This window comes from Rhea americana, unplaced genomic scaffold, assembly GCF_003343005.1.
Source record: "Rhea americana isolate MKP2758 unplaced genomic scaffold, rheAme1 scaffold_12, whole genome shotgun sequence".
Classification (NCBI taxonomy): Eukaryota; Metazoa; Chordata; class Aves; order Rheiformes; family Rheidae; genus Rhea; species Rhea americana.
In genome coordinates this window covers 8,203,726-8,229,200 of record NW_028185261.1, presented here as the reverse complement: position 1 = coordinate 8,229,200, position 25,475 = coordinate 8,203,726, and the positions used below count along the sequence as shown (strand labels likewise).

The 25,475-nt window shown below is 36.6% G+C and overlaps 1 protein-coding gene across 3 annotated transcripts in view; it reads left to right on the top strand.

Annotated features, from left to right (window-relative positions):
* MYO3B (myosin IIIB) overlaps positions 1 to 25,475 on the top strand; it is a 227,727-nt gene that overhangs the window by 129,053 nt on the left and 73,199 nt on the right. For all 3 annotated transcript variants that reach the window (XM_085323242.1, XM_085323250.1, XM_085323256.1), the window contains 3 exons: positions 14,938 to 15,017; positions 21,055 to 21,132; positions 22,922 to 23,127. In XM_085323242.1, coding sequence (XP_085179368.1) covers positions 14,938 to 15,017; positions 21,055 to 21,132; positions 22,922 to 23,127 — 364 coding nt within the window. The remainder of the gene's footprint in view (positions 1 to 14,937; positions 15,018 to 21,054; positions 21,133 to 22,921; positions 23,128 to 25,475) is intronic.

The following is a 25,475-nucleotide window of genomic DNA, read 5'->3' as shown; positions in this document are numbered from 1 at the left end:
GCAAGTGATAGTTCCACAGTATACATGCCAAGAAGCCAACAAATGTAAATGTAGAAAATGTCTGCCAATACTTCATGTGTTTTCAAAGTTTCTTTTTTGTAGAGGGTAGGAAAAAGATGTAATAAACAGGAATAATCCAAATAGGATGGATTGTATTAGATTGCAAAGTTCTTTTGGTCTGATATGACATTTATTTCTGTGAGTAAAGAGACTTCCAGTAGTTACCTTGTGGCTCTGTAGTTGTTAGTGGATGGAGTTTTGCGATGAAAAGATAGTACTGTTGATTTTAAATAGAAAAATGTAATGCGATCATAGTTTGATGTTACGGTCTTGTACTATCCAGGAAATGCATATGCTAATCTATGTTATACGGGCAAAAAATGTTGAAATGGGCATGAAGGATATCTTTCAAAGTGATGCAGTCAGGCATTCAAACTGTTAAACACACCTTGGACTGAATTCTGTTGAGTAATCATTGCTGCTAGTGGCTTTGCAAAAGAGGTCATTGTATTTCTCTCCAAAATATCCTGGATAGAAATAAGTGTCCGTGCATTGAGTAGTGGTGTGTAGACTGGCTTTATATGGGCTGTTAATTTGATTCTGTGCTTGTACAGTGACTCTGACTAGGATTTCTGAATCCTCAGTAACCCAGTCACAGTCTCTGGCTTTATCCTTAATCCCTCCTATGTAGAAAAAGAACATCTGGAGAAACTCAGCCATTTCTGCACATGTTTAACTGAGAGCAAACTGTCTCTGTGTTCTACGTAGGAGAGATTTCTGTTACCTGTCCCTGTTCTTTTCCTGTAATTAGAAGACTCTGGATTGCCATCCTCCAAATTATACTTTAGGAGGGTCCCTGAGAGGTGAGGAGCAAATGAGGAATCAGCTTCGCATTTCAGCTATGAGTCGCATAGGTGGGGAGGAAGGTATAGTTGAAGCTGGAGTAGGATTGTTTTGTGCCTAAGAGGGAACAAAGAATTTTTATATTTACTTCTGTCATCTGAGTCCTTGTTTGACTGGAAAAAGAGATTTTTAGTCATGCTGGATGTATTAGGCGGGGGGAAAAGAAAGCTTATATCTGGTCAAATGTTCAAGGCTGTGTCACCATATGCCTCTCTGTCAGTGATTTTGTACCTTGAAGCTATTGTCAAAATGAAGCAAATCAGGTGCTCTCTCTCACTTACGAGTCCCAATTATTATAAAGATCATGCTTTTAATTTATTACTAATTTTTAATTTGCTGATAAACAAGGCAACCAAACCATGTATATTCAGCTGATTCTGGAGTTTTTTAGAGATAGTTAGAGATGTATTTTTTTAGAGGTGGCAGCAGCAGTGAACTGAGTGTTTTGCATGAGATGTATAAAAGATTCAGTAAGAGGATACTTCTTGTTGCGGTATTGGTCTGTTTCCACTTTTTCCTTGGATCTTAAATTCCTTACTTGTTTCCTATTTATATGGATTGAATGGGTTCTGACTCCCATTATAAAACATTTACCTCTTCCTGAAATACCCACAGCAATATTTTCTGTCAAGTCAGTACAGGACATCCTGTTAAAAATTATTTTGCAAATACTCCTATGCATGGTGTATAAAAAAGTCGTAAAACACACATGTAATTTCTGTTTTTTTAAAAAGTCTTCATTTTTTTTGCTCGATTTTTTCCAGCTGTCTAATATAATTGGCACCCACATCCTGTGCTGGGGCCTCTGTGTTCTCAAATCAGATTGTTGCCAGGTTTACTTTTGGCAGCTTGCAAGATAAATGAAAGATTTGGCTGACAACAGAAGGTATAGCTGGCAGTGCTCCTTTATCTCTGCTTAGTGAAGAAAGATGATGCTATTCTCTTAACTTTGTAGAAAGGCACTTCTTTAAAATAGTAGTGATTGCATAAATGTGGCATCACACTCTCTCCTTGCCTCTTAGAACTTTTCCCCTCGCTCAACATGGGCTTCATTCCTACAGCAAACCAGAAAAAATACAAGTTAAAATTCATAATCTTGATATAATTTTCTTCACCTTTTTGTGGATTACTGACGGACGCAAAAGTTAATAATTTACATGGAAGCCTTATTGCATCTCACCAGGTAATCCTGATTCTAAATGAGCCTTCTGCCAGTATCTCTGGTGTTTTGTTTGAAGATGAGTGACAGCACATTCTTACATCTGCTTACAACTAGCTCTGGAATTTGCAACGTACATGTCTTACGCCAAGCAGCTCTCTCCAATATGTGTAATAGTCACTAGGTGGTGCTATCCCAGAAGCAAGAGTGAATTTGAAAGTAGTAACATGGGTTTGACAATTACTGAAAACGCATTTCTTAAATACCAGTAAGAACAAAAAGATGCCTTTCCCACCCTGAGAAGATTCTCTGTTTGAAGTATGTTTATATAAGTGTCATAACACAGTCTTCCACTGTCAAAAACTGAGCAGCAGCAAGAAAATAAATATTAAGAAAACTAAATTCTTTTACTAATTTAAGATCATATTAATCCTGGTAATTTATCAAATGTATTTATCCCCTCTTAACAAATGCTTCTATTTCACAGTAGCAGACTGTGTAGTTTAAAGGGTCAGAAAATATCAGCAGGACATTAAATACACATTTRTAATAATAGTTTATGATTAAAAGAGTGCACAATTACTGATACAAGACACCAGAACTAAAACCAAACATACTCATTTGGTAGGGAGTAAAGGATTGAGCATCTTCTTTCAGTGGAAACTTGGGCACCTTCAGCACATTTTGGAGTCTGTTTGCACTTTCTAGGGACCTTTAACCTCAAAATTGAATAAACACATTCTGGTTTAACCTACTTCTTCCATACTTGTCACTTGTTCTACAGACACAGCTTTTCATGATGAGAATTCTTTATATTCTGAAATTTTTGCTCCAAATACAAGAGAGAAATAGGATATACTAATTTTTTTTTTTTTTTTAAAAGAAAAGGCCCAAGCTGCCACTACTTTAGTTGAATATACACATTTCCATCAGATCTAATACATTCCTGTTTGTGGTTTTGGTGCATCACTGTCACAGCTAACGCATCACAGACAAAGGGATTGTGTGATCTAGGAAACAGAGTCCCCTTGTAAAAGAAGTGGTCTTAACTGAAAAGATTCTTGTAAGGGAAAACCTTGATACATTAACTTGTGGGATCAGTGAGACTATTTGACTTACTGTCCTGATACTCAAGAAATTTTGCAGTATCGCCACTCAATAGTGGTACCGGTAGACCTCTTGGGCAAGGAAACAGTCTTTTTCAAGACTGTATCTCTTTCTTCTCTTTTCCTCTCTTTTACCTTATGCTCCTCTGCTGGATCCTGATGGGGGGAAAAAGGGAGGTGTGCCAGAGGGCTTTCACCTTCTGGAAGAAGCTGCAGCACAACATGTTCCTCTACTCTAGCAAAACAATCTCTGCAAACTCTTTCCCTTTCTAAGACTCACAGACCCTTAGAGCTTATGTCACGACCACTCTGCTCAGCCCTAGATCCTTGCTGCGGAGAGCACGGAGAGTTGCCACTTGGAGGGAGGAAAAGGAGACTCCTGCAGTCCCCTACCGCCAGAGCAGGGAGGCTGCACAAGCATTGCTGCCCTGACTCCAAGGATCTGTTGGATCTGGGCTTGTGCTGGACTTGGCCACGTAGAATAGTACAGAGCTGAGCAATGAATGTAACGTCTAATAAATTTGGTACCAGTTGGCATTGTTCACATATTCAGAATGACATGGTATCAGTATATCACCCACTGCAGAATGATAGGATAACCTATTGCTAATAAATACTCCTTGTCGATGTCACCTTGATGTTTCAGCATAATCTATCAGTTAGAACTGAGRTGGAAGTTTTTGCAGCCTTCATTGGAGAATTAGGATGGTAATACTTTAATAAGGGAAATTTTTGTCCAAAGTATGAAGAAAATAGATATTTTTCTAAAGCAAATGAACTATAATCAGTGTGCCTAAAGATTATTTCCCATCCATTTTTAGTCTGCTTTCTTTGTACTAACCTAGTGCCATTGGGTCCCCAGCCATACTTACAGCCTCAGACAAAAAAAACCCAAAAAATCCCAAACCAACCATGTGCTGAGAAAAAATGTGAAGAAGAAATGTTCAAGGTTTTCTTTATGGATGCTAAAGAATACAGTAACTAGGACCTTTTGCAGAATCATTTAAATTATTTTTCACTGATCCTTGGCAATTTCCCACTATAATGAGTACTATTTCAATATTAATTTATCTGTAAGTTTGATAGGAAATGGTACCTCATGAAGAATCAGAAACAGAGGGAAACAAATGATTTTTTTTTGCATTTAAGTCCTGCAAGCTGATACTACTGGGCATAGAGTGAAATTGTGACCCATTAAAATCTGTAGGTGTTTTGCCATTGTTTTCAGAGGAATCATTATTTTATCTGTTGTGTTAGTTACTGTGCACAAGCACTTTCTCTAGTGATAAGTATTGGCAGAATAGGTCTTTCAGCTTTTTGTACTTATTCACTGAAATAAAGTACGCTTCCATTTAAACTTAACTGACTTTTTCTTTTAATTACACAGATCACAATAGAGTAAAAGACTCAAATACACCTCAGATTTTACTAATTTATCCTACAATAAAATCATTTTATAATGATTTTGTATGATAATGATTTATATGTACTTTTGTGTTACATATTTTCTAAAAGATAACTACATGTACTCTATATCAAACGAATTAGAAACAAACCGTTGTAATTATAAGCTCTCTACTTAAAGATGAATCAGAATTTACATTTTGTAAGAATTTGGGTCAAATGATGGAAGCTAAATATTTTCTCTCAAAACATAGAGGTTTTCCTACATGTAACTGGCCCATATGTTAGAAACATATAAAAATTAATTGTTTTTGCTTTGCTGCCAGTGTGTTGTGTGCAAAGAGAGGCTTTAAACCACAGCTGTGCAATGTAACAATTGTGAACTTTTTTGGATTGCAGATGTGGGGCATCAGTAAACTAAACTAAATGTAGCTTACCTGATTTTGAGTGGTAGGGTGTTTAATTACATTTTATTTCATTTTTCAGTTTAGCACTTTACAGTTCGGTATCCTACGTTTTTTTTTCATGGGGCAAATAGAGTACACATACTCACAAAGTTTGCTAAAAGTAGGATCCAGAATGCCCTAAAATGGCCGTTAAAATGGAGCTCATCTAGAAACAGAATCATCTGTCAAATCGAAGCTAAAACATAACAAATATTTGCTGTTGAGATTAACTCTGTAGCTCCTCAATTAACTCCTATAAATAAAGAGTGACAGTGAATCTCTGGAATTGCACGTGGTAGTAAGCACAAAGGCCACAACAGCTGAGAAGGGTCAAGTTAGAATTATCATGCTTATGTTCARTAAAGGGTGTTACTCAAGCAGAAGTCCATTGTTTTTATTATGCATCTCTGCAGATTAAACTGTATTGAAAATGGGCAAATGGTGTAGCTTTTGTCTCCAAGTGCTTGCAAATTGAACTCCCCTCAAAAAGTGCAAGTGAATACATTTAATTACAGATCTTAATGGTTTTAGTGATGTGATTCATAATAGGCCRTTCCTGCAGATCAAATTTTGAGAATAGTTTTTCTTTTCAGAAGAGAGCAGATGATAGCTTTTCAGTTTTCATGCTTCTAACATAATTTCTTAGTTCTTCAATGAGCATTATCTCACACTAGTGAACAATGATTAATCTTAACACTTCATTGAAAATAAATTTAAAATGTGTTGATATTGAGAAAGCAGCAGATACATTATATAGAACATATTACTGTTTTTAATAACTAATAGAATGTTGACTCTCAGTGTGCAGCATGTACAAATTTTAAATAGAGAAATATTTAGTGAACACTAATTGTTTTAACGAGTAATTTACTAGCTAGTTTCATCAGGCTGAATGTACTATGAGGTCAAAGTGGGTCAAAGATGCTCAGCACATCATAGGAGGTATTCAGCATCTCACATGATCAGATCCTGGAGGAGCCATTAGTTATTTTAAAATTTGCCAGTGAGTTTGTAGAGCAGATAAATGTGATAACCTGAACATCCATAATGTTTTGTGGATGTGTTCCTTACAAAGAAGGTGCTTATGTTTTCCAAGATTTCAAAATAGTCAAATTAGGGGTTAGGTGTTTCCAAGAGATCATGTGGTTGGTGGAAAAGTAACTTTTGAATATGTGCTGGATTTTGTCTGTTTGTTTCTGCCTGCATTTCATATTCCAAGGGCACTTTTTTTCTTYGATTTTGTCGCTTGTTTTAGCGCAGTCCATTTTCTTTTCTTCTTCACCCTACAGCAAACTGCARAAGTCAGTGCTTTTCTACACCGGCATCATCTTCCTTCTTACTATTTAACTCTGTGTGATAATTTAACTTATTCTGCCCTGACTTAGCTTGATTTATGAGCACTTACAACTGAACTGCCTAAACAATAGGTCATAGCATGTGTCAAAGACAGATATGTATTTGTGAATATGTATATGAATGGGAATTTGTTTCATTAAGTGTAGGGATACACATACATACAAATCAGCATAATGTGTTGAAGTATCACAAAAATGCTTGATATTGTGCTATTTTTGTTAAGTTACTATGTGGAAGTGCTGAGAAACAAAGGAACAAACATTCAGTTGAGAAACCTGTGAGACCTGATTAAATAAGAATAAGCAGTTAACACTATTAATGCTTACATTTTGAAAGTGGGAGGCCTGGTACTTTCATAAAGTTCTGTAGTCATGTTTCATTGTAAGTTATAGTCATGTTTCATTGTAAGTTAAGACTTCTGAAAGACAGCTCTTCTGTTGAAATGTAAGAGCCTTTTCTGGACTATATTTTTACTTTATCTAGCTTGGAATCTTACCACAATGAGAAGATGGGTAGTCATACTGAAATCAGAGAAAACTTTACCCCATTTTATTCTCTGTGCTTTCAGTGCATTTTATACCTGAATCTTTACCACTGAATTCATAGGGAATCTTGCATTGACTTTAGTAGAGTCTAGATCAGGCTCTCTGCTGCCCCACAGAAAATTCTATGCTAATTCTTTACCTGGAATCCAGTTGTAGCTCTGTATATACACAGATTTTTCTACAATTGACTTTGTTCTGCCTGTTTCAAGAATGTATCCAGATATATTCCTGTTCCAAATGCATGCCTGATTTTTTGAACTTGTGAAGTCAAATGGAATCCTGCTCTGCTTAAAGGTAGATGTCCTTATAGTTCATTTTCCATCAGTTAATTTAGGGTATTATGTGCAATATGCTATGAGTATTAGTTAACATGTATTGAACACTTTAATCCTCAGAACATTTTTAGAAGTCTGTTCAAGTCAATCTGTCCATCGAAATATTTTCATGTGCAGTTGACACTTTTTAACAAAGCTAGTTGGAAAATTTTTGACAAAAATGCTTTTAAGACTATAATATCATTTTAAACAATATATTTCATGGACACATTTTTTTTTAATTTTAACTTCAATGTTAACTGAAATATTGTATGTAATACCTGGAACTTTTTAATGTATTCTAAGTTTTACTGTTATCAAAAYGAAACATTTTTCAAATTCTGAATTTAAATATTGATAATTCCGGTTATATGGCTATGTGGTTTCTGTTCCAGGATCCTTTATTAAGTTACATAGGCTCTACATTAATTGGGCCAAGACAGTGTTAGTGTTAGCAGTCTTTCATGACTGCTGCTGTCCATTGTTGGTATTCTTTTGATTTTGGAGTCTTAAAGGAAAGGTGAAGTGTAGATTCTTGTAATTTCTAAACAGATTGCCCCGCATAGGTSATCCATTACTTGGGGAAGTGCCTGAAGAAATTAGTATAAGCCAGAATTGTATTAAGACCCTATGGTTTACAGCATTTCCATATATTCTTTATCAATTGGAACATGTAACCACAGAGTTGAATACATCAGAACACTGAAAAGTATGATCCTTGTAACTACCATAGTATTGCACGTAGCGAGTAGAGGTGTAGTGTTTCAATAACACTGACTTCAGAGTTCTCGCAGCTTCAAAGGGAGCTCCATGTATGGAGCAGCTTCAGCAGCAGATCCGAAATAATGCAATATATACCATAAAATGTGTTATAACGTATATTGTGTGAGGAAGGAGTGTGCTCTGGTAATACAAAGAATGGGCTGGAAATCGTAGTTCGTGATTTGTGATTCTGGGTTTCCTGTTTATTCACTATTGTTTTAGACAATTATTTTGGCCTCAGTTTAACCTTTAGGGTTTTTTTTGATGAAAGTTTTAAAAATCTGTGATGTATAAAAAAGTGCCTCAGAGACAAACTTTGACATGGAATAGCACAGCTCAGGAGAACCAGCTGTTTCTAAACCAAGTGACTGACAAGATTCCTTCYCCTTTTACTGCCTGTTATTCCAAACTTTAATACTCAACTTCTTTCTCCAGATGCCTCTAGAAGAAGAAATAGCTTTGTTGTGTGTCCTGAATAGGGGTCATTTGAAATAAAGGATTTTTTCTGGCTAATGGGGAAAATTAACTGAGAATTCTTCACAATGAGTCTTCACAGAAAATGTGTTTCCATAGTTCCTTCTAATCTCAGGCACAGAAACCAGCACAGTCTCCTGTGGCGATGGTCAGTCTCCTGTTGGTGGTGAGGAAGTTTGCTGACCAAGTAGACTGCTGCGTTTTGGACTGTCTGCTGTTCCCCAGGTATCTTGAGGTTTGGTGCCCTGTGTACACTGCRTACAACAGCATCAAATCTTACGTTGCTGAACATGTGGATGGAAGTTGTTACGGCCCATATCTGAAAGAAATGGCCAATGGCTCCTGGCAGTGTATAAATGATAAAAAGCTGAGCTACTTTGTTCTGTAATGCTGCAGCTGAGAAACTGAAGAGATCTGGCTAAAGAAAATGTTGGGTATCAGGCTGTAGAAGACTTCAACATTGTTTACACTGTATCTCCTAATTGTTTCTTTCCAGCCAACTTCCATTCTTTCAGTTTTGTCTAGTTGCAGCCTTGGAAAGTAAGCTCTTAGCTGTATTGGTATATTCAGGTGATCACTTCTATCATTAATGTAGCGTTTGGAAAGAAGTGCCCAACCTATGCCCACCTCACTGTAACCAGATAAACAGTTTCTCCAGCACGCAATCCACTCCCTCTTTGCTGCTGTCTTTTCCAGGACCGTTTAGCCTCTTCCTTCACGTCGTGTGTCGTGATAATGTGGGAAGTGACCAATGAAGTGTCTGCAATGTGTGCAGTGTGCCATAGGAGAGAACGCAGCACTGAATTTACATTCAGGTTCTTTTCTCCCAGTCTAGCAGCTTTTCAGAAACTGTACATATAATCTGTGCCTGCTGAATGCTACCAGTAARACTAAAGAAACCTTTAGTCTAATTGAGAATCAAGATCAGAAATTGTCGATTCAGAATGGCACAGACTTTTCCTTTTGGATAACCTGAGTCAAAAAAGTGCATYTTTTTTCCTCCTGAGGTGATTGCTCATAATTAGGTTATTCTCAGATGGGCCTCACTATTACTAGGTTTTCATGGTTATTAGATTCTGTTTTGTAATGCGGACATGATTTTGGAAATACTATTTCTCTTTTCTCATTTTCTTGTTCTGATTAGGAAATAATTTTTTCCTCTTTTCAGAATAATTTTGGATGCAGCAGGTCAAGTGTGTATGTATTGATAGCTATATTCTACAGATAATATTTTATAAATATATTCTTGTGTAAAATATGTAATTTATGAGAAAATTGGATTCTTAGCTTTTTATTGCACCAGATTAGCTTAAATGAATTTAGTGACTCAAAAGAGTTTTGATAGTCAGTGACCAGATTCAAATTAGTACTCAATAAAAAATTACATGTATTCATTTATAGTCAAGCTAAGAAAAGCCTAGTCTTACAGTAGCAGAAGATGAAAATGCATTATGTAGATAAGCAGTCGACTTCCTTAGGCTACATAAAATGTACTGAAAGGAAAGACAGAGAAGAATCTGTGTATGTCAAAGACATTGTCTGATGCTACCTCTTCTGGAATGCAAGTGGTTAGCTGTGATTAGTAGTGTCAATGAAATATGAATGTATTGTAACATTCCTGACCATATTATACTGATATATATTATATCTACATGGTATTTCAAGTAACCCCTGAGTATCTGAGCCTGAAAGAAATTAATAAAATATATGAGGACAAGGAAAGAGCTTGTACTGTGCCCTCTATATAATAGTAATATCCCTCATACAGCTTGTACAGGAAGGTGACATTGTCATTAGGCTTTTCCTCTGCAGGTCAATTGAACTTCACAAATTAAATGTTATATCAAAGCATAATGTAGTTCCTACCTGGCATGTTCTTATTTTGGGAGGGAGGAGTAGTGATCTGTTGCAGACATTAAAAAATATTATGGTGCTAATATTACTAATTTTTACTTGATAGTGCTTACAGAACCCATCACCTAAGAACAATGACATGCCGAGAAACCTTAAGTAATACCAGAACCTCCAGCCAGAGAGTGAACTTTCCATAGTTAGTGTGGAAAGTCAACAGCTGGCCAAATCCTTAATTCAGCCAGATCACACAATAAGAGTGCCAGGGCTGCAAGTTAGAAGCCAGGAATGTTGACTTCTCCTTTCTGAGATCTAGAGAATACTTCCAAAAACCAACCTGAAAAAAAGGACATACTATTTCTATTTCTGTGCTGTGAAAATACTTCAAATACTTTCAGAGCCTCTCCTGGTTGGTTTTGCATGATAGAAGAGGTATTGTACTTTGATAGTACTCTCTTTCTCGCCTTTCTCATCTGGTAATTTTCTCTTTTTTGCCTGGAATGAGGCATCAATGAAGAATATGTTTGCAGAGGCGTGAGACCTCTATAGAGCTTCATGACAAAAGGAAATTTGCTGTGCATGGGCACAGTGAGCTGAGCGAGTGACTGCATAGACTTTGGCAATGCTACTTTTTCTGTCAGAAGCTCTCAGGGCATTTAAGAAAAATTAATAACGGAAACTTATCAACACATTAATAGCATTCCTAGCTTTATTACATTATTACTATTTCTTTATTACAAAGAAAAAAGAGATACAGTGACCCTGATGGACTTCCCCAGTGACACAAATCAGCCCAGAGACTTTAGTTCCCAATCCTGCAGACACATAGGTAGGAGCCTGAATTTWTCCGATGAGTAGTCCATTGAACTGAAAAGGACATGCAGGTGAGTGAAGTTAAACACRTACGTGTTTGAAAGATTAGCCCTTATTTTAACCATTAGCTTCTGTCTGCTCCCTTATGAATTGCTTTGCCAGAAAACTCAGAAGGTTTTGATGGTTTTCAAATCACTAGATTTGACCAATTTACAGGGTTGAATTTAGTACAGGTTGTATTTTATTTAACTCTGCCTGTGTGTCACCTGTGTTGTTCCTGAGATGTTGACATTTAATATGCGTAAAGCTAGAATTCTAAAAGGCACAGTGTGATCTTTTAACCTTTAACCAGTTTAACCTTTCAAGGAACCCTGGCAGTTTTAACTGGCTGTGATATTATCTAAAAACATTTGTTCTTCAAATATTGATGTTCTTCACAAAGTGGAATAACGTTTAATTATTTTTAGTGTGTAAAGTAGTAAATGACCTTGTAAATGAAAATCGAATACAGGGACAAGTACTCCAAATGTTTACTGACTACGGAATAAACACCATGCTAACTCAGGTGAAACATTGCTTATTATACAGACTGATTTTCAAAGCACATTTGTTCTGTTTGTTAATCTTAATGGCTTAGACATGTTACAGTTAGGTAGTTATTTTCCTGAAAAAATGAACTCCTTGAGATGAGTAATTTACTAACTTTTATATAAGAATCATTTTGTGTTTGAACTGGAAAAGAAAACCCTAATAAAATCTTTCTGTGCTTTCTGACTGGAGCTACAATTCACTAGGTAGCAATAGCAGAGGAGTTCATTTGATGTATGAAATAAGAACTGATAAGAATCCATAATGAAAAAGTGCTTTTATTCTTTGTTTAATCTCTGTTTTTGCCAATAAGAAAAATAAAATCAGTAGTGTAAAAGAGACAGCAGATCATTGTTCATGAATGTAATTTTGCTTTCCTGTGTAGTAAATTGTAGTCATGTTCGGTTAAGCAGTTTCCTCCTTTGACCATACTATATTTAGGCAGGAAGATGCATATTGGGCATAGTATATGGTAAATACATGGGTAATAATCATCAGATAATACAGTATTGTGGAAAGGCATATTAATGCCCAGGTTAAGGCAGATAGTATGAGGAGACATAGTGAGCATCTAGCACTTCCAGACCTATTGRAAAAGAATGCAAATGAATGCAGTCTTAAGCGGCGAATGAGCACCGGCTCTACTGTATTTATTCCAAAACAGTCAATCAAACATCTTTTAAATGTAGAAGTGTCTGTCAGACAAGAGATTCATCGTTTGTGTTAGACTTCACATACAGGCTTCACGTTTAGGTATATTGCGCGCTATTGCTCTGAATTGGCTTAACAGTCTAATTGGCAAATACCAAACTGAAATACCCAATAAAAAGTATGTTCATATCGGGACCCCAGGGAAAGGCTTCTAAGTAACAGTAAGAAAATCAGGAACTCTCCATTCCAGAAAATCTTCTTCCTTAGAGCAAAAAACAAGAAAGATACCCAAAGCTGTTCTCAGATGGAAAGTGCCCTATCACTGGAATTCTTTTTTTATAGGAACTGACCACTTTGGGGTTTTCTTCTGGTGTATGAAAATAATTTTTTTTTTTGATTAATAAAAAGATGTATTTATTTTCTTATTTTGCCAGATCAGAAATATTTAGTTTTATTTTGCTTGAGGAACCTAAGAAGGCCTCAGAGATATTAATTGTGAAGCCTTGAAACCTAGTGCCAGGTGCAAGTATGGTGAACCTTAACCAATTGTATTATCTTTCTAAATACTGCTTGGTTATTGGAGTTTTGTAATTTATCATGGAAAGAGGCAAAATCTAAGCAATTTTAAACACTTTGATTCAATTTTGTTTCTTTTCCAAACTCCCTGATTTTACCCTGTATTGTGTCATGAGTTCTTTCAAGCCTAAAGAAGACTTGAATTGCTAATCTGAAGGCTAGCCAAAAATAACCTCACCATGCTTTCAGCCCTCTTTTAGCTGAAAAAGACACAAAGAAGCAATCTCTAACATACAAAAATATCAGAAGTACACCTAAGAGAAAAATAAATTTGTCAATTACTTGCTCATTGAAAGCCCCATTTTAACCTTAGACGTACATACCTGTATATACCACACACACACACACACAAAATATAAATATGAAAATATTTATAAATATATAAAATATTTATGTAAATACTTACAAGTTTATATAAAATACTTATATATTTATATTTTATATACTAGTTTTTCAAAACAGATTTACAGCTTTCATTAACCTAAACACTATCTCCTAAAGCAGTCTCCAAAAACATGGACATACCTTGTGTTCTGCACTGTGATTTGGACTCTGAGGTAGCATACCCTGGTTTGGAAATAATGTACTAGTTTTGCAGCATTCTGTCAAGCCTAATGCCAGTAACTTAAAAGAGGAATGTTTTGAAAATGAATACAGAATGTCTGAATTGCTCCAAAAAATGTCATCACCGTATTTCTGAGTGCCAGCTCCCTGACTGTTTGCAGGAGATTGGTATTTTCTTTGTTAGGAGGGACTTAAGAGCAAAAGATCTTTTCAGCCTTACATAGACCCTGTTTGCTCTGCTCCCTTATAGCATAACTAGCAGGTTTTTGTTTTGCCTGTCTTAAAGTTACGTAATATATAGTTCAGCAAAACTCTGAGGACTGTTCAGAGTTGCTGGATTTCTCTAAAGCAAATAGCTAAACACTGGAGTTGATGCAAACAAGGCACTTAGCATCTGAAAGAAGTGTTAACACTTTATTTACATTTAAATTAAAATGGACACTTATTTATGTGTTCTGGTTCTGAAAGGTGTGTGGTACATCTGCAGAGGCCTATTGTTTATTCATGCTGTAAATCCTTTGAAATGTGTTAAAATGCTTCCCACTCATTATAAAAATCCTGCCACCCATGGATTAGGGCTTTGATGTCACCAATCCTGCTTCAAAGGGTTCTTTCAATGCTATTAATCACAGTTTAGCCTCTGAAGATATAGCCAGAGAAAACATTTGGACATCTTGTGCTAGACTTGCTAAAACTTTGAAATATACAGTGTGTCTTGCATATGCACAGTCCCGTATCACTTCCTCTCTATTCTGTGAGCCTTTATTCTGAAAAGCTATTTTATGATGACTCTGCCTTCCTGGAAATAAAGCAGAAGTTTAGAACACATCATACTGTACATTAAAAAAAGGCARTGATGTCTTTCAAAAACACAATATGTTTTTGACTGAAGAATTGAATCAGTCTTTAAAAAGCCCAAGGGACGTGAAGATCTGGGATTAAGCAGGCCTATGTGTCAAAAGGTCAAAAAAGATACAGTCTTATCAGTTTCTCATCTCTTCCATTACTTTGTGAACTTAAGATGCTGTCTTAAACACTTCAGGATCCACGCAATTTCATAGAAACAAGATTCTGCTCTCTTTTTTCTCTCTTAAATCTGAGCAAGTCACAGAGAAATTGATTACTGGTGATTGAGCTGTATGCCTTTGTGCTGGCGTCCTTTTCATCAGCTCAGTAGCTAAGGTCAGTGACATGCCACCTTATCACTGACTTTTTCCTCCCTTTAAATCAACACTGCACTCTGTCATGCCAGTACTGAATGCTCTGCAAGGCACAATTGGTAATGAGCTGGGTGTGGAAGAAGTGTGTTTGGTGGTGGTGCTATTTTTGCTAGGGTTGTGCAAGCTGATTTCCCACCATATAGATTTTTCCCTGCTAAGCTTTTAAAACCATTTTTGCAGCGTGTGTTTCTTTCTCTTTAAACAGGTAACTTGGCACAGGCAAGAGCCAGAGTGACAGCAGCATCTAGGTCTTTGCCTCCACAGCTTAGTGCTGGGCGTATCAAGGTTAGTAGTGTTCCCTTTGAAGATAGACAATTGTTCATAAAATATTACAGTGAGAATATGGACATGATGATTAGCTGATGTAAGTGCATTGGGAGCCTCTTACACAAATGGAAGTCTAGCTTCATGTCAGAAAATATGTACCTCAGTTGGGAGCACTGTTCTTTCCAGTTCTGGTGAGCATCCTACTGTAGAATCCGGGGAAGAATCAATTTATTACTGATTAATCTTTAGGATTTTGGAGTGAAACTTCAGTTTTGTTGATAAAAGCACCAATATTCCTCTTGGTTTCAGTGGAGTCAAAAATTTTCTCTGACAATTTTGACCTAAAAAGAGATTTAATTAGGTAAAATTTAATTAATGTATTTAACAGTATGAAAGGCAAAATACAAAAAGGATCTGTTCCTCTTTTACTCAATCTACACATCAGAAACCAGGGGATATGTGTGACTGGTGGATGACTAAAGAACCACTGAGCAAAACCACTATTCTTCATGGTGTCCAAAGAAGAACAGTGGAATTTAAATGCTGCTGAATTTCACCATAGAAGTCCATGGCATAATTGTAAATGGATGGGATAGTTTTATGGCAGTTAATAGCCATAGGAATAATATCAATATTGATATTATAATAGCCATAGGAATAATATCAATATTGATATTATAATAGTTAATAGCTAACTGAGTTTGTTTAATCAGGGAGGAAAATTCTTGTGTCTCAGGTTGAGAGCATATACTCACCTTCAGAGGTAGTCCTAATACAGTATGACTGTGGTGAGTTGGATTTTTTTTTTTTTTTTTTTTTTGCCTTCAAAGCATATAAAAATTTTTTTTTTTAAAAAAAAAACAGTGGTACTAGCAACTGATCAAAAGTCTATGTTTAGGGTTCTTATTTCATCTTTACATTCTTTTCTGTTACTGGGAGCTCACATTCAAATACAGATAAAGTATTTCATACATCCATCGTCCAGATGGCTGTATCCTTCAGTGTACCTGTAAATACCGACTTAGATTTTAGAGCTGTATTTCTTCTCTGATATAAACAATTTCAGTGCTGCAGGACAGATAATGGCCTGCCCAATTTTCTTGTACTTATGTGCGCATTGTCTTTCACATCCAGCTATACTCCGGCTATACTCAGCGTAAGCTTTCTAAGCATACATTTTGTTGATACGGCTGAATAGAACAGAGCAGTTCTCTTTAGAGCTTTAACATAAACACAGTCCGTTACACAAAGTAGTGTTCAAATAGTTCTTATTGACCCTTCATATTTTTAAAGAAGGAACTAAAAGGCATGCATAAGAGTTGCTGCTGGGTAGCACTGTTTAGAAAATGTTAAATGAAATAGTTTTTGGCTGGAAAAAGAAGGCTTTCTTTAAATTAGAAGTTTTATGAAATTGTAACAACTTTAGGAAAAATATATTAAATGACTATTTTATATTTTGTAAAAAAAAAAAAAAAAAGCCATCAGATGACTTTTTAACTTAGAAACTTTTAAAGATTTAACTTAGGGGCTTTTTTGCTTAATGTATGTGTCAGTCTTACAGTATTTTATAGTCTACCAGCAGCAGATTGGGTTATACGTGAAAGTAATAATTTCCAGTGACCTCATAAGATGATATTATGTCATACATAATTCTTTTAATACCATTTTAAAACTATTATGACCTTTTTGTCTTTTTTTAGTGATGGAGCATTTCGTCTTTTAGAAGTCAAGCTGTGTTTTTCATTTTGGTCATAATCATATAAATGTGTATTATACATCACTACTACTAACAAACAGAGATGTGATATAACAATTGAAATCAGCTACTGATTTAAAACATAAGATTATATCATGACAGTCTTCTTATGTCCTGTCATTTTCTGACAAGTCCGTTGTGATAAAGTCTATGTTATTATTGTCCTATTGTAAAACTGCATAACTCCATATACACAATATTATAAACTAACTAGAGACAAAACTTTGGAAAATTTTACAGCAAAATTTCCCTGGCTTCAGTGTTTATCATAACATTTCTATTGGAAATCTCAAATATTTCTATTCAAAAAGATTTTGAAATGCATCGTGGTTCATACAGCTCTTACAACTGAATTCACTATTCCATCCATAGAAAGAGAAATCTCATGATGCTGGTTTTAGCCTGGTTTTCTGAGATAAAGTCTATTACCTCCTCCTCTTTGAGTATGTATCTTACTATCTATCTCTCTGTATGTCCCCTTCCTCCCCCCCCCAAACTTTTTGAACTCAGTAGTCCATAGCAAAGCATATTTGACAGAACAGCAGTCTCAGAGATTCTACAAGCTCTTTGAAAATAGGCAGATGGGCAAAGGAGGGACATAGTGTATTGTATTGTCCAAAAGGTAGTAGCGTAAGCTCACCCTTTACTGGGCAGCAGTGGTTCCAAATGTGCCTGAGAAGTCATCAGTGCTGAAATTCCAAGAAAAATTTCACTTGGAGCCTATACATTCCTACACAGCCAAGAATCCAATTTAGAAGCTCGAAGTCATGAGCAACTGGGCTTCAGTATTGTATTCTATTCGTTTTGCATTTAATTTGGTGTTCTTTGTGACTAAGTTGTCTGAGCTTACTGTTGCCACTCTTATTTCAGGGGTGTAAGACTGTTTTTTTCAACTTTCTTCTTAAGAGATGTAAGATGAAACAAAAACGCCACTTTCGTACTGGGATGTGATGTTTACACAATGGTTTGCACTAAGATGTTTCACTTCTTCAAATTCAAACCTTAATATATTGAAAACCTGTGCCATTTTGCTTGTGTAGCTGGATATACTGGAGGGGGGGCCTTTTTTCTCTGGCTTTGATCGGCCAGTAGTGTGGTTACTTGTGGGTTCTTTTCTAGCTAGAATAGAAAACTTCAAAGTTGTCCCTTCCTCAGTCATTACGGGCCTTAAATGTGATTCTCATTTACAGATGCACTGTAATGTCCTCTTAAAAGCTCTCTACTGGATCGTGGTGTGTCTGTCCAACCACTGTGTTTGTCTAATGACATACATTAGCATCTTTGAGCCATCCAGAAGCCTAGTTCATCGGTATAATTTGTCTTGACTCCTACTGAAATGCAGTGCATTTCCAGACCTCTGTATAGGAAAGCCAGTCATTGACAAAGTCTCCCTATCCTCTTTACGAACTGCCAGTATTCAGTGATATGAATCTGTTTTCCACCTGACTTCTGCCAGAAGTTTAGATATCAGCACTCAGAAAGTCTTGCCAAGATAATTTTGAAACATTACTTCCCCATGGACATCCCTGCTGTTCTGGTTAGGTCATTGATGTCATTGAGGTCATGTGTCATCTCAAAACGTTTGAGACATCTGCACTGATAAGGCATTTTTYGTGGGATGTATTACAGAGTTTTCTGTGTCTTTAAAACTGAAATCAAACTGTGTCTTTTTTTTCCTCATGTATTAGTTTGAGAGGCACACTAATGCCTGTACACCACTTCTGGCAAGAACATTATAGATTACAAAACTATACTGGAATTTTTATGGTTACCCTTATTGAAATCTGTCTGCTTTTGCACTGTTTGTATGCTGAATCTTTTCTTCCCAAGTTTTTTATTTTAACTTCTTTCCCAATTCAAAATCCGTTTTCTTGATATGATACTACTTAGTACTTCATTTCCTTTATATTTCACATGCAGTCTCCTAAATATCTCCTGAAGGTAAGAGACACAATTACTTTGTTGAGAAAGGTAATCTTTTAGCAATTGCATATAGTCTTTGGAAGAGTGGTCTTAACTCACTGAGCTTTAGAAATCATCATACGAAGCAAAGTCCAGGAAGTGTAGTACAGATGCTGACAACAGCGTTATCTGGTTTATAAAATACCACTTGGTCGGAGCAGATGCTAAACTGCCACATAGCAAGTGAATGCTAAAATGTTGTTAATGGCTTCATGCAAACCGGATGCTGGTTGATATTTCTCTAATTTTGTTGAGCAGTAATACAACAATACAATCTGCTTGTGATTGGTAACCATGGTTATACTCATTCATAAATTCTAGTTTCGTTTTGATAAGAACAGCTGTACTGATAATACAACAAAAATATACAAGGAGCAGTATGGTCGCTGGCCATGTGTATCCTCTAAAAATAACTCTGTGATCTGTGAAAAATGCTGAGAAAGTGATATCTGAAGCTATGGCAGTTTAGCAGAATGAGACTACTGAAATTCTCAGCATCAAAGTGGTAATTTAGAGTACTTAATGGTGACCACAACAGCAGATAGGAAAAGTCATACATTCTGAAAACTGTATATTATGTACTCTGTCACTTGTTACCTGTTGGCTTGTTGCTGAAATGAGACAGCTTTTTTGATAATTTACAAAAATGATAATTCTTCTTATACCGAAAATAAGACCTGATGGAATTCATTGTAGTGGAGACAAGAGGAATGCTTTTTAGAAGTCAGCTCATGAGGTACAGCATCTTCACAGCTGTTTCATTGGCCTTATACTGTCCTATAATAAAAGTGTGAAATTACCCCCAACCTGATCAGAAGAGCCTCGCAGTCTACGAAGATCTAGTAAATGAATGCAGTAACAGGAGTATAACATGTAGGAAGACACAGATAAAGTAATGTTTCTTATTTTGAGGAGTTTGGGAGATCAAGCTATTTAGACAGCTATTGCTACATGGGTCWTAGAAATGTCAGCCCAACTTCAAAAGGCCAAGTGGGACTCTAGAAATTGCCTCTGTGTTTATATCCTGTGTCACTAGCTACCTTACATAATAGTTGCACTGACTAACGTATCCTCTTGAGTGGCTGGAATAAACACAATATTAAACAGAATAACAGATTAACATTACTGTTTCCTTGCTGAAATGCTAATTGAGGCATGTAAATTTATAGAGAAAAAAGGGCATGGCGTGCCGTTTTTTATGGAGAATTGTTACTACCTGACCTATCTCAGAGCACATTATGAAATGAAAAAAGTGAGACTGCTGACCATGACAGCCATGATAGGCTCACAGACATCTTTACACTGAAGAGTAAATGCTAATGAAAGAAGTGCTGCAGGCTGGGTGACTCAGTTTGTACTGTACATTTCCCAAAGATGCGAGGAAATCTTCAACAATGGAAAAGCCATTTGGCAGACTAGGGCAGAAAGAACTGTTTCCCATAGATGCCACACTAACCTTCATTGTGCTTTTCATGAGTTGCTTCCTAAGGTGAGGGAAATGCCTTGGTATACAGTATGGAACTTAATAATGAATTTCATCAGTTCTTATTGTCTTCTCTCAAAACTTTTACCAGAAGGGTTCTTTGTGTGTGTATGACTGTTCAATTCTTGTTTACAAACCAAAAAGAAATAATTGATGGATACAGAAGACATATGAATTGTTAATTGGTGAATGAATTTTTGTTATTGCATTCTTTCATTTTTACTCTCTTTATTAATAATATGATAATAGGCCAGTTCTGTTCTAAGTCAGAAAGCAGGGCTCACATGAGAGATGCTAGCAAAGGTCAAAGAAGCAGCCAAAATGCATTTCATGTGCTCACTCTCTTGTCTGAAAGTACAGAAGACATAAGAGGTTTAGTTTAGTTTAGTAAAATCCAAATTGAGAGAATCTGTGAATCTTGGCAACATTAACCTGCTAACATTTGAGAGATTCAGATCAAAAGTCTTACAGCTGGGTCTCTAAATGCAGACCAGGCTGGTGTGGTACAAAAACAAGCACAACACGGAGCTGATTCATATCCAAATCCTCTACATCAGAAGCATCAGTACTAGGAGGGGCAAAGTTAGTGATTTTGAAACTTCCCTGCCAAGAAGACCATTACTGAAATTTTGTAGCTTTTGAAGCTTTTAGAGCACTTACAGCTCACACTGAAACCAGCATATATCATGCACCTCTTAAAAAGCTGGCCTTCCTACCTGTGGTGAAGTACTGCTGAAGTACTCACACCTGAAGGAATGATCATAATTAAAATTGAACCCAACTTTCAGGCCTGGGAGTGGGGATGGTCAATAGTTTTGGTGGGATAGCTCTGACACCTGAGTTTTGTCTTCCAGGTTGACACAATGGAGGTGATGCGACACCCCGAGGAAACAACTAACATGAAGCGGCAAACTATGGCTTCCTATTTTAGGGTATAAAACTTACATTGCAAACAAGCATTTTGGTGATTAGAACACTAGATATATCTAAAATATTTGTGGGATAGTGAGATCAAAGAAAATAGAGAATATCTTCCTTCTGAGACTTCTGTGGACTGTAAGATTTCTTTCTTTCCTACTCTGTGTATCCTAATACTGGTACTTTTCTAGTGGCAAAAGTACACTGGTAACAGGATCTAGAGCATAGACTATTTTCACCTGAAATACTAGCAGTCTAGAAATAGGCCTTTTATGAACAGAGAACTGATTTTGTGCAAATAAAATAACTGCAATTGCCAAGGCCTCACAAGTTCAGGTGTACCTACTTTAGAAGACTAAGAATCATCATTTGTGATAATAAGTAAAAACAATCTGTCTTTGCAAGCACTATTATAAATCAGAGACATCATTCTATCAGTAGTAATTCTGTGCTACGATAATATATATTGTGCATATATGTTTAAATCAAACATCTGTGGAAAAGGTATTGAAACTGTTGAAACTGGTAGATTAGAGTCAGGGCACCTGCATGCCAATCCAAGGCTCTTTGTTATTGCTTTTTCATTATAGAACAGAAAAATTAATTTGATCCTTAGCCTGCAATAATACCATGCAGAATGGAGGCAGTGCACAGTGCTGTGCCGGCCAGTGTGGGTCAAAGCTTCATGTCATGTTTTCTTGAGAACTAATGTAAGGAAGAGCATAGAGGCAGCAGCTGCGACTTGTGCTTGCAAAGAGTTACACAGATATAACTTGGGTAGGAATTAAAAAAAAATTTTCTTTGAATACAAGAGGGAGGTGAGTCTGAAAGTACAACATATAGCCAGACACTACAACTGTGTAATCATACCCACATCCAGTCAGCTTAGAATTGTGTGTGATTTTGAGATTGAGTGTATTTGCAACAGATACTGATCGTACAGGAGCGTTGTGAGGTGAAGATGGAGCAGAAATACTAATATTTAGAGGAGTCGCTGGAGAAGAAATTATAAGATACTTAGAGGAGTCACTGGAGAAGCAGACCTAATCATACTATTTTTGTTTTAGTGCAAAATGGAAGGGAATAAATTGTTTTCCATGTCCAGAGGTCGATGGGCAAGAAATAATGGGCCTGCTTTTCAGCAGAAAGATGTAGTTTAGATGTTAAGAACATTATGAATAGCCATGATAGAATGGCACTGCAGTAGGCTGTCTAGGGAGATTATACAGTCTGTGATTCTGAGAAACAGGTTAGACAGAGGCATGCCTGAAATGGTACAGATACATCCACTGCTCTCTTTGGGGAGAGGACTGAACTGATGACTTCTTGTGACCTCTTCCCTGTGAGTTTCTCTGGTTGTTTGATTAACTGTAAAGCTTGATTTCCTTCTGGGGGTATTGTTTGGCCAAATGTGCATAGAGTAGATATTTAGTTAGGACATTTGCAATTGAAAACTTTTTAATTTGGGCCGTTCTTTACAATGGAAAAATGATGTGAGGATAGGGGAGGGGAGAGAGGGAAGAAATAACAACTGGAAGCCCTTTTTTTTTTTTTTTTTTTTTGGACAATTAAAAACTTTTAATAAGTTCTGGTTTTAGGCAAAAGCTTAAAAAGTATCATGTCGGTGCAGATTAAAAATTACATAGTTAAAATAATAGAAAAATGAAGCGTTTTAGAACTCTTTAGGATACATTCAAGCATTACATGCTATTCACAAATAGGCCTTTCCTGGTTAAATAATTGTATTTCAATTCTTGTGTCAAGTCTGTGTATCTGTGTATCTTTTTTTTTTTTTTTTCCTAGTATTCCCTCATGGATCTTTTATCCAGAATGGTTGTTGGACAGCCTCACTTTATCCGCTGCATTAAACCTAATGATGATCGAGAAGCACTGACATTTTCTTACGAGAGAGTTCTAGTGCAGCTAAGATACACAGGAATTCTAGAAACTGTCAAAATACGTCAAAAAGGGTATTCTCATCGCATCGTCTTCGAAGAGTTTGTGAAAAGGTAAGACTGTTCTCTTCTGAAACATGACTGTCATTTTAAAACTCCTTCAATAAAATCTATTATATACTTAGATACAGAAAGTTCTATAAACATTGGTCATCTTACATGTATGGCCTGACTGTCCTAACAAGAGCAGTGACTATCAGAGTTAAGTGTTGCAGGCGTTATCAGAGCTCTGATGGAGAAAAGTCAGTGTGAAACCAGAGTGAGTGCTTAGTTTTCAGTAGCAATTCTCTCCCCGTGGTGTATGTTGATAGAGGCAACATATGGAAATATGCACCATGCTTAGGTAATATAAGGACTTGAAAGGTCAGTGAAGAATATACATGTAATTGGAAATGAACTTATACAAAAGCTTTGTAAAAAAAAAAAAATGAGAATGTTAAACTAGAGAACTTTAATTAGATCAGAGAAGAAAGCAGCAATATCTAAGAAAGAAATTCATCAATATTGATTTCCGACATAGCACATTGTAAAAAATGATTTAAAATGTATTTGTGAATAGGGCATCAAATTTGATTTGTTACAGACTTCAGTGTGTAGAAAAGCCATACTAATAAAATCTAAGGTATGAATTCAAAACTGTATTGTTGTGTCAGCATGATTCCATATGCAGACTCTTCATATAAAAATGTTTGCCTTCCTACTTTTTCTTCTCTTTTTTTCCCTCTCTATTCCTCTTTTCCCCCCTGTTTCCACCCCCTTTTCCCTCATTCTTGCCCATTACCCCCCTGTTTCCAGCTGACCAGCTGGAGAGCAGCTTTGCAGAGAAGGACCTAGGGGCCCTTAGTGGACACCAAGTTGACTGCATGCCCAGCAATGTGCCTCATGGCCAAGGCGGCCAGTGGTATCCTGGGCTGCATCAGAAGAAGTGTTGCCAGCAGGTCGAGGGAGGTGGTCCTCCCCCTCTGCTCAGCCCTGGTGAGCACCTCTGGAGTGYTGTGTCCAGTGCTGGGCTCCGCAGTACAAGGGAGACATGGATGCGCTGGAGCAAGTCCAGTGAAGGAGCACTAAGATGATGAAGGGACTGGAGCATCTCTTATATGAGGAGAGGTTGAGAGAGCTTTGACTGTTCAGCCTGGAGAAGAGAAGGCTCAGAGGGATCTTATCAATGTTTATATCTGATGGGAGGGTGTGAAGAAGACAGGGCCAGACTCTTTTTCAGTGGTGCCTAGCAATAGGTCAAATTCCATCTGAACGTACAAAGACGCTTGTTTGTTGTGAGGGTGGCTGAGCTTTGGAACAAATTGCCCAGGGAGGCTTTGGAATCTACATCCTTGGAGATACTCAGAATGTGACAGGATGGAGTCCTGGGCAATGTGCTGTAAGTGACCCAGATTGAGTAGGGGCGTTGAACCAGATGATCTCCAGAGGTCCCTTCCAAACTCAGTCAGTCTGTGATTCTGTGAAGTTACAAATTTGATTAAAGAAATGCTGTGGTCCATATGATGCCAGTTTGTAGAGTAAATTCAGAGCAGATTAGGCCTTCTCTTGTCAATAGATTCTTTTCATATAAGAGTACACTGGGTTAGAGTGTAACCTTGAAAAGTAATGGTAATAAAAGCAGTGCTGACTGTAGCTTTCTATCCTTGCAGATAAAAGCAGGTTGTGTTTAATGTCTTGTTGGGTATTCCCCAAGTTTTTAGTCCAACCTGATACAATTATTTCAGAAAATATAGTAAACATCAAAAAGGAAGGGATAAGAGAGGGATTTAGCAATTTGCCCAGCAACATAGAAGACTTCCAGGCTGAGTTCAGAACATGAATGGAAGGGAGAAGGGGCTTGTTGTTCCTTTCTTCAGTTCATACTTTATTTTAAACAGCTTCTGTTCTGTTTTTCTCTTGAAAAAAATCATGAACAATGTTTAAAATAAGTGGAGTAGGAAACATTTGCCTTCACTTTACAGCCATGACTAGTCAAGTGTTTTTAGACACTAAGCAGTTTGAATACATAAAAATGTTTGAGAAAACAGGTCAAATGCTAAACAGATTGGCACTTCTTTGTTCATAATCAAAAAGACATTAGGCAAGTATGAACAAGAGTTTCAAAATGTCAGTAAATCTGAGGATATCAAAGATTTTCTAAGCTAGCAAGTTAATTGGTATTTTGATCCTTTTGAGTAACTTAACAGCAAAATGGATGAGCCAGCACTTTTTCTCCCTTGATGTTATTAAACAAATAGGTGTGCTTCTTATCTGTGTGTTCAATGATGCTGTTTTGTAAACTCTTAGAAGGAAATATGAGGACAAAACAATCAAAGGCAGGGAGCAGAACCATTCAGGGTTTATCAGGTGGGAGGTAAACAAAAGATAAAGCTCTGACTCTTCAGTGTTACTCTTCACTGTCT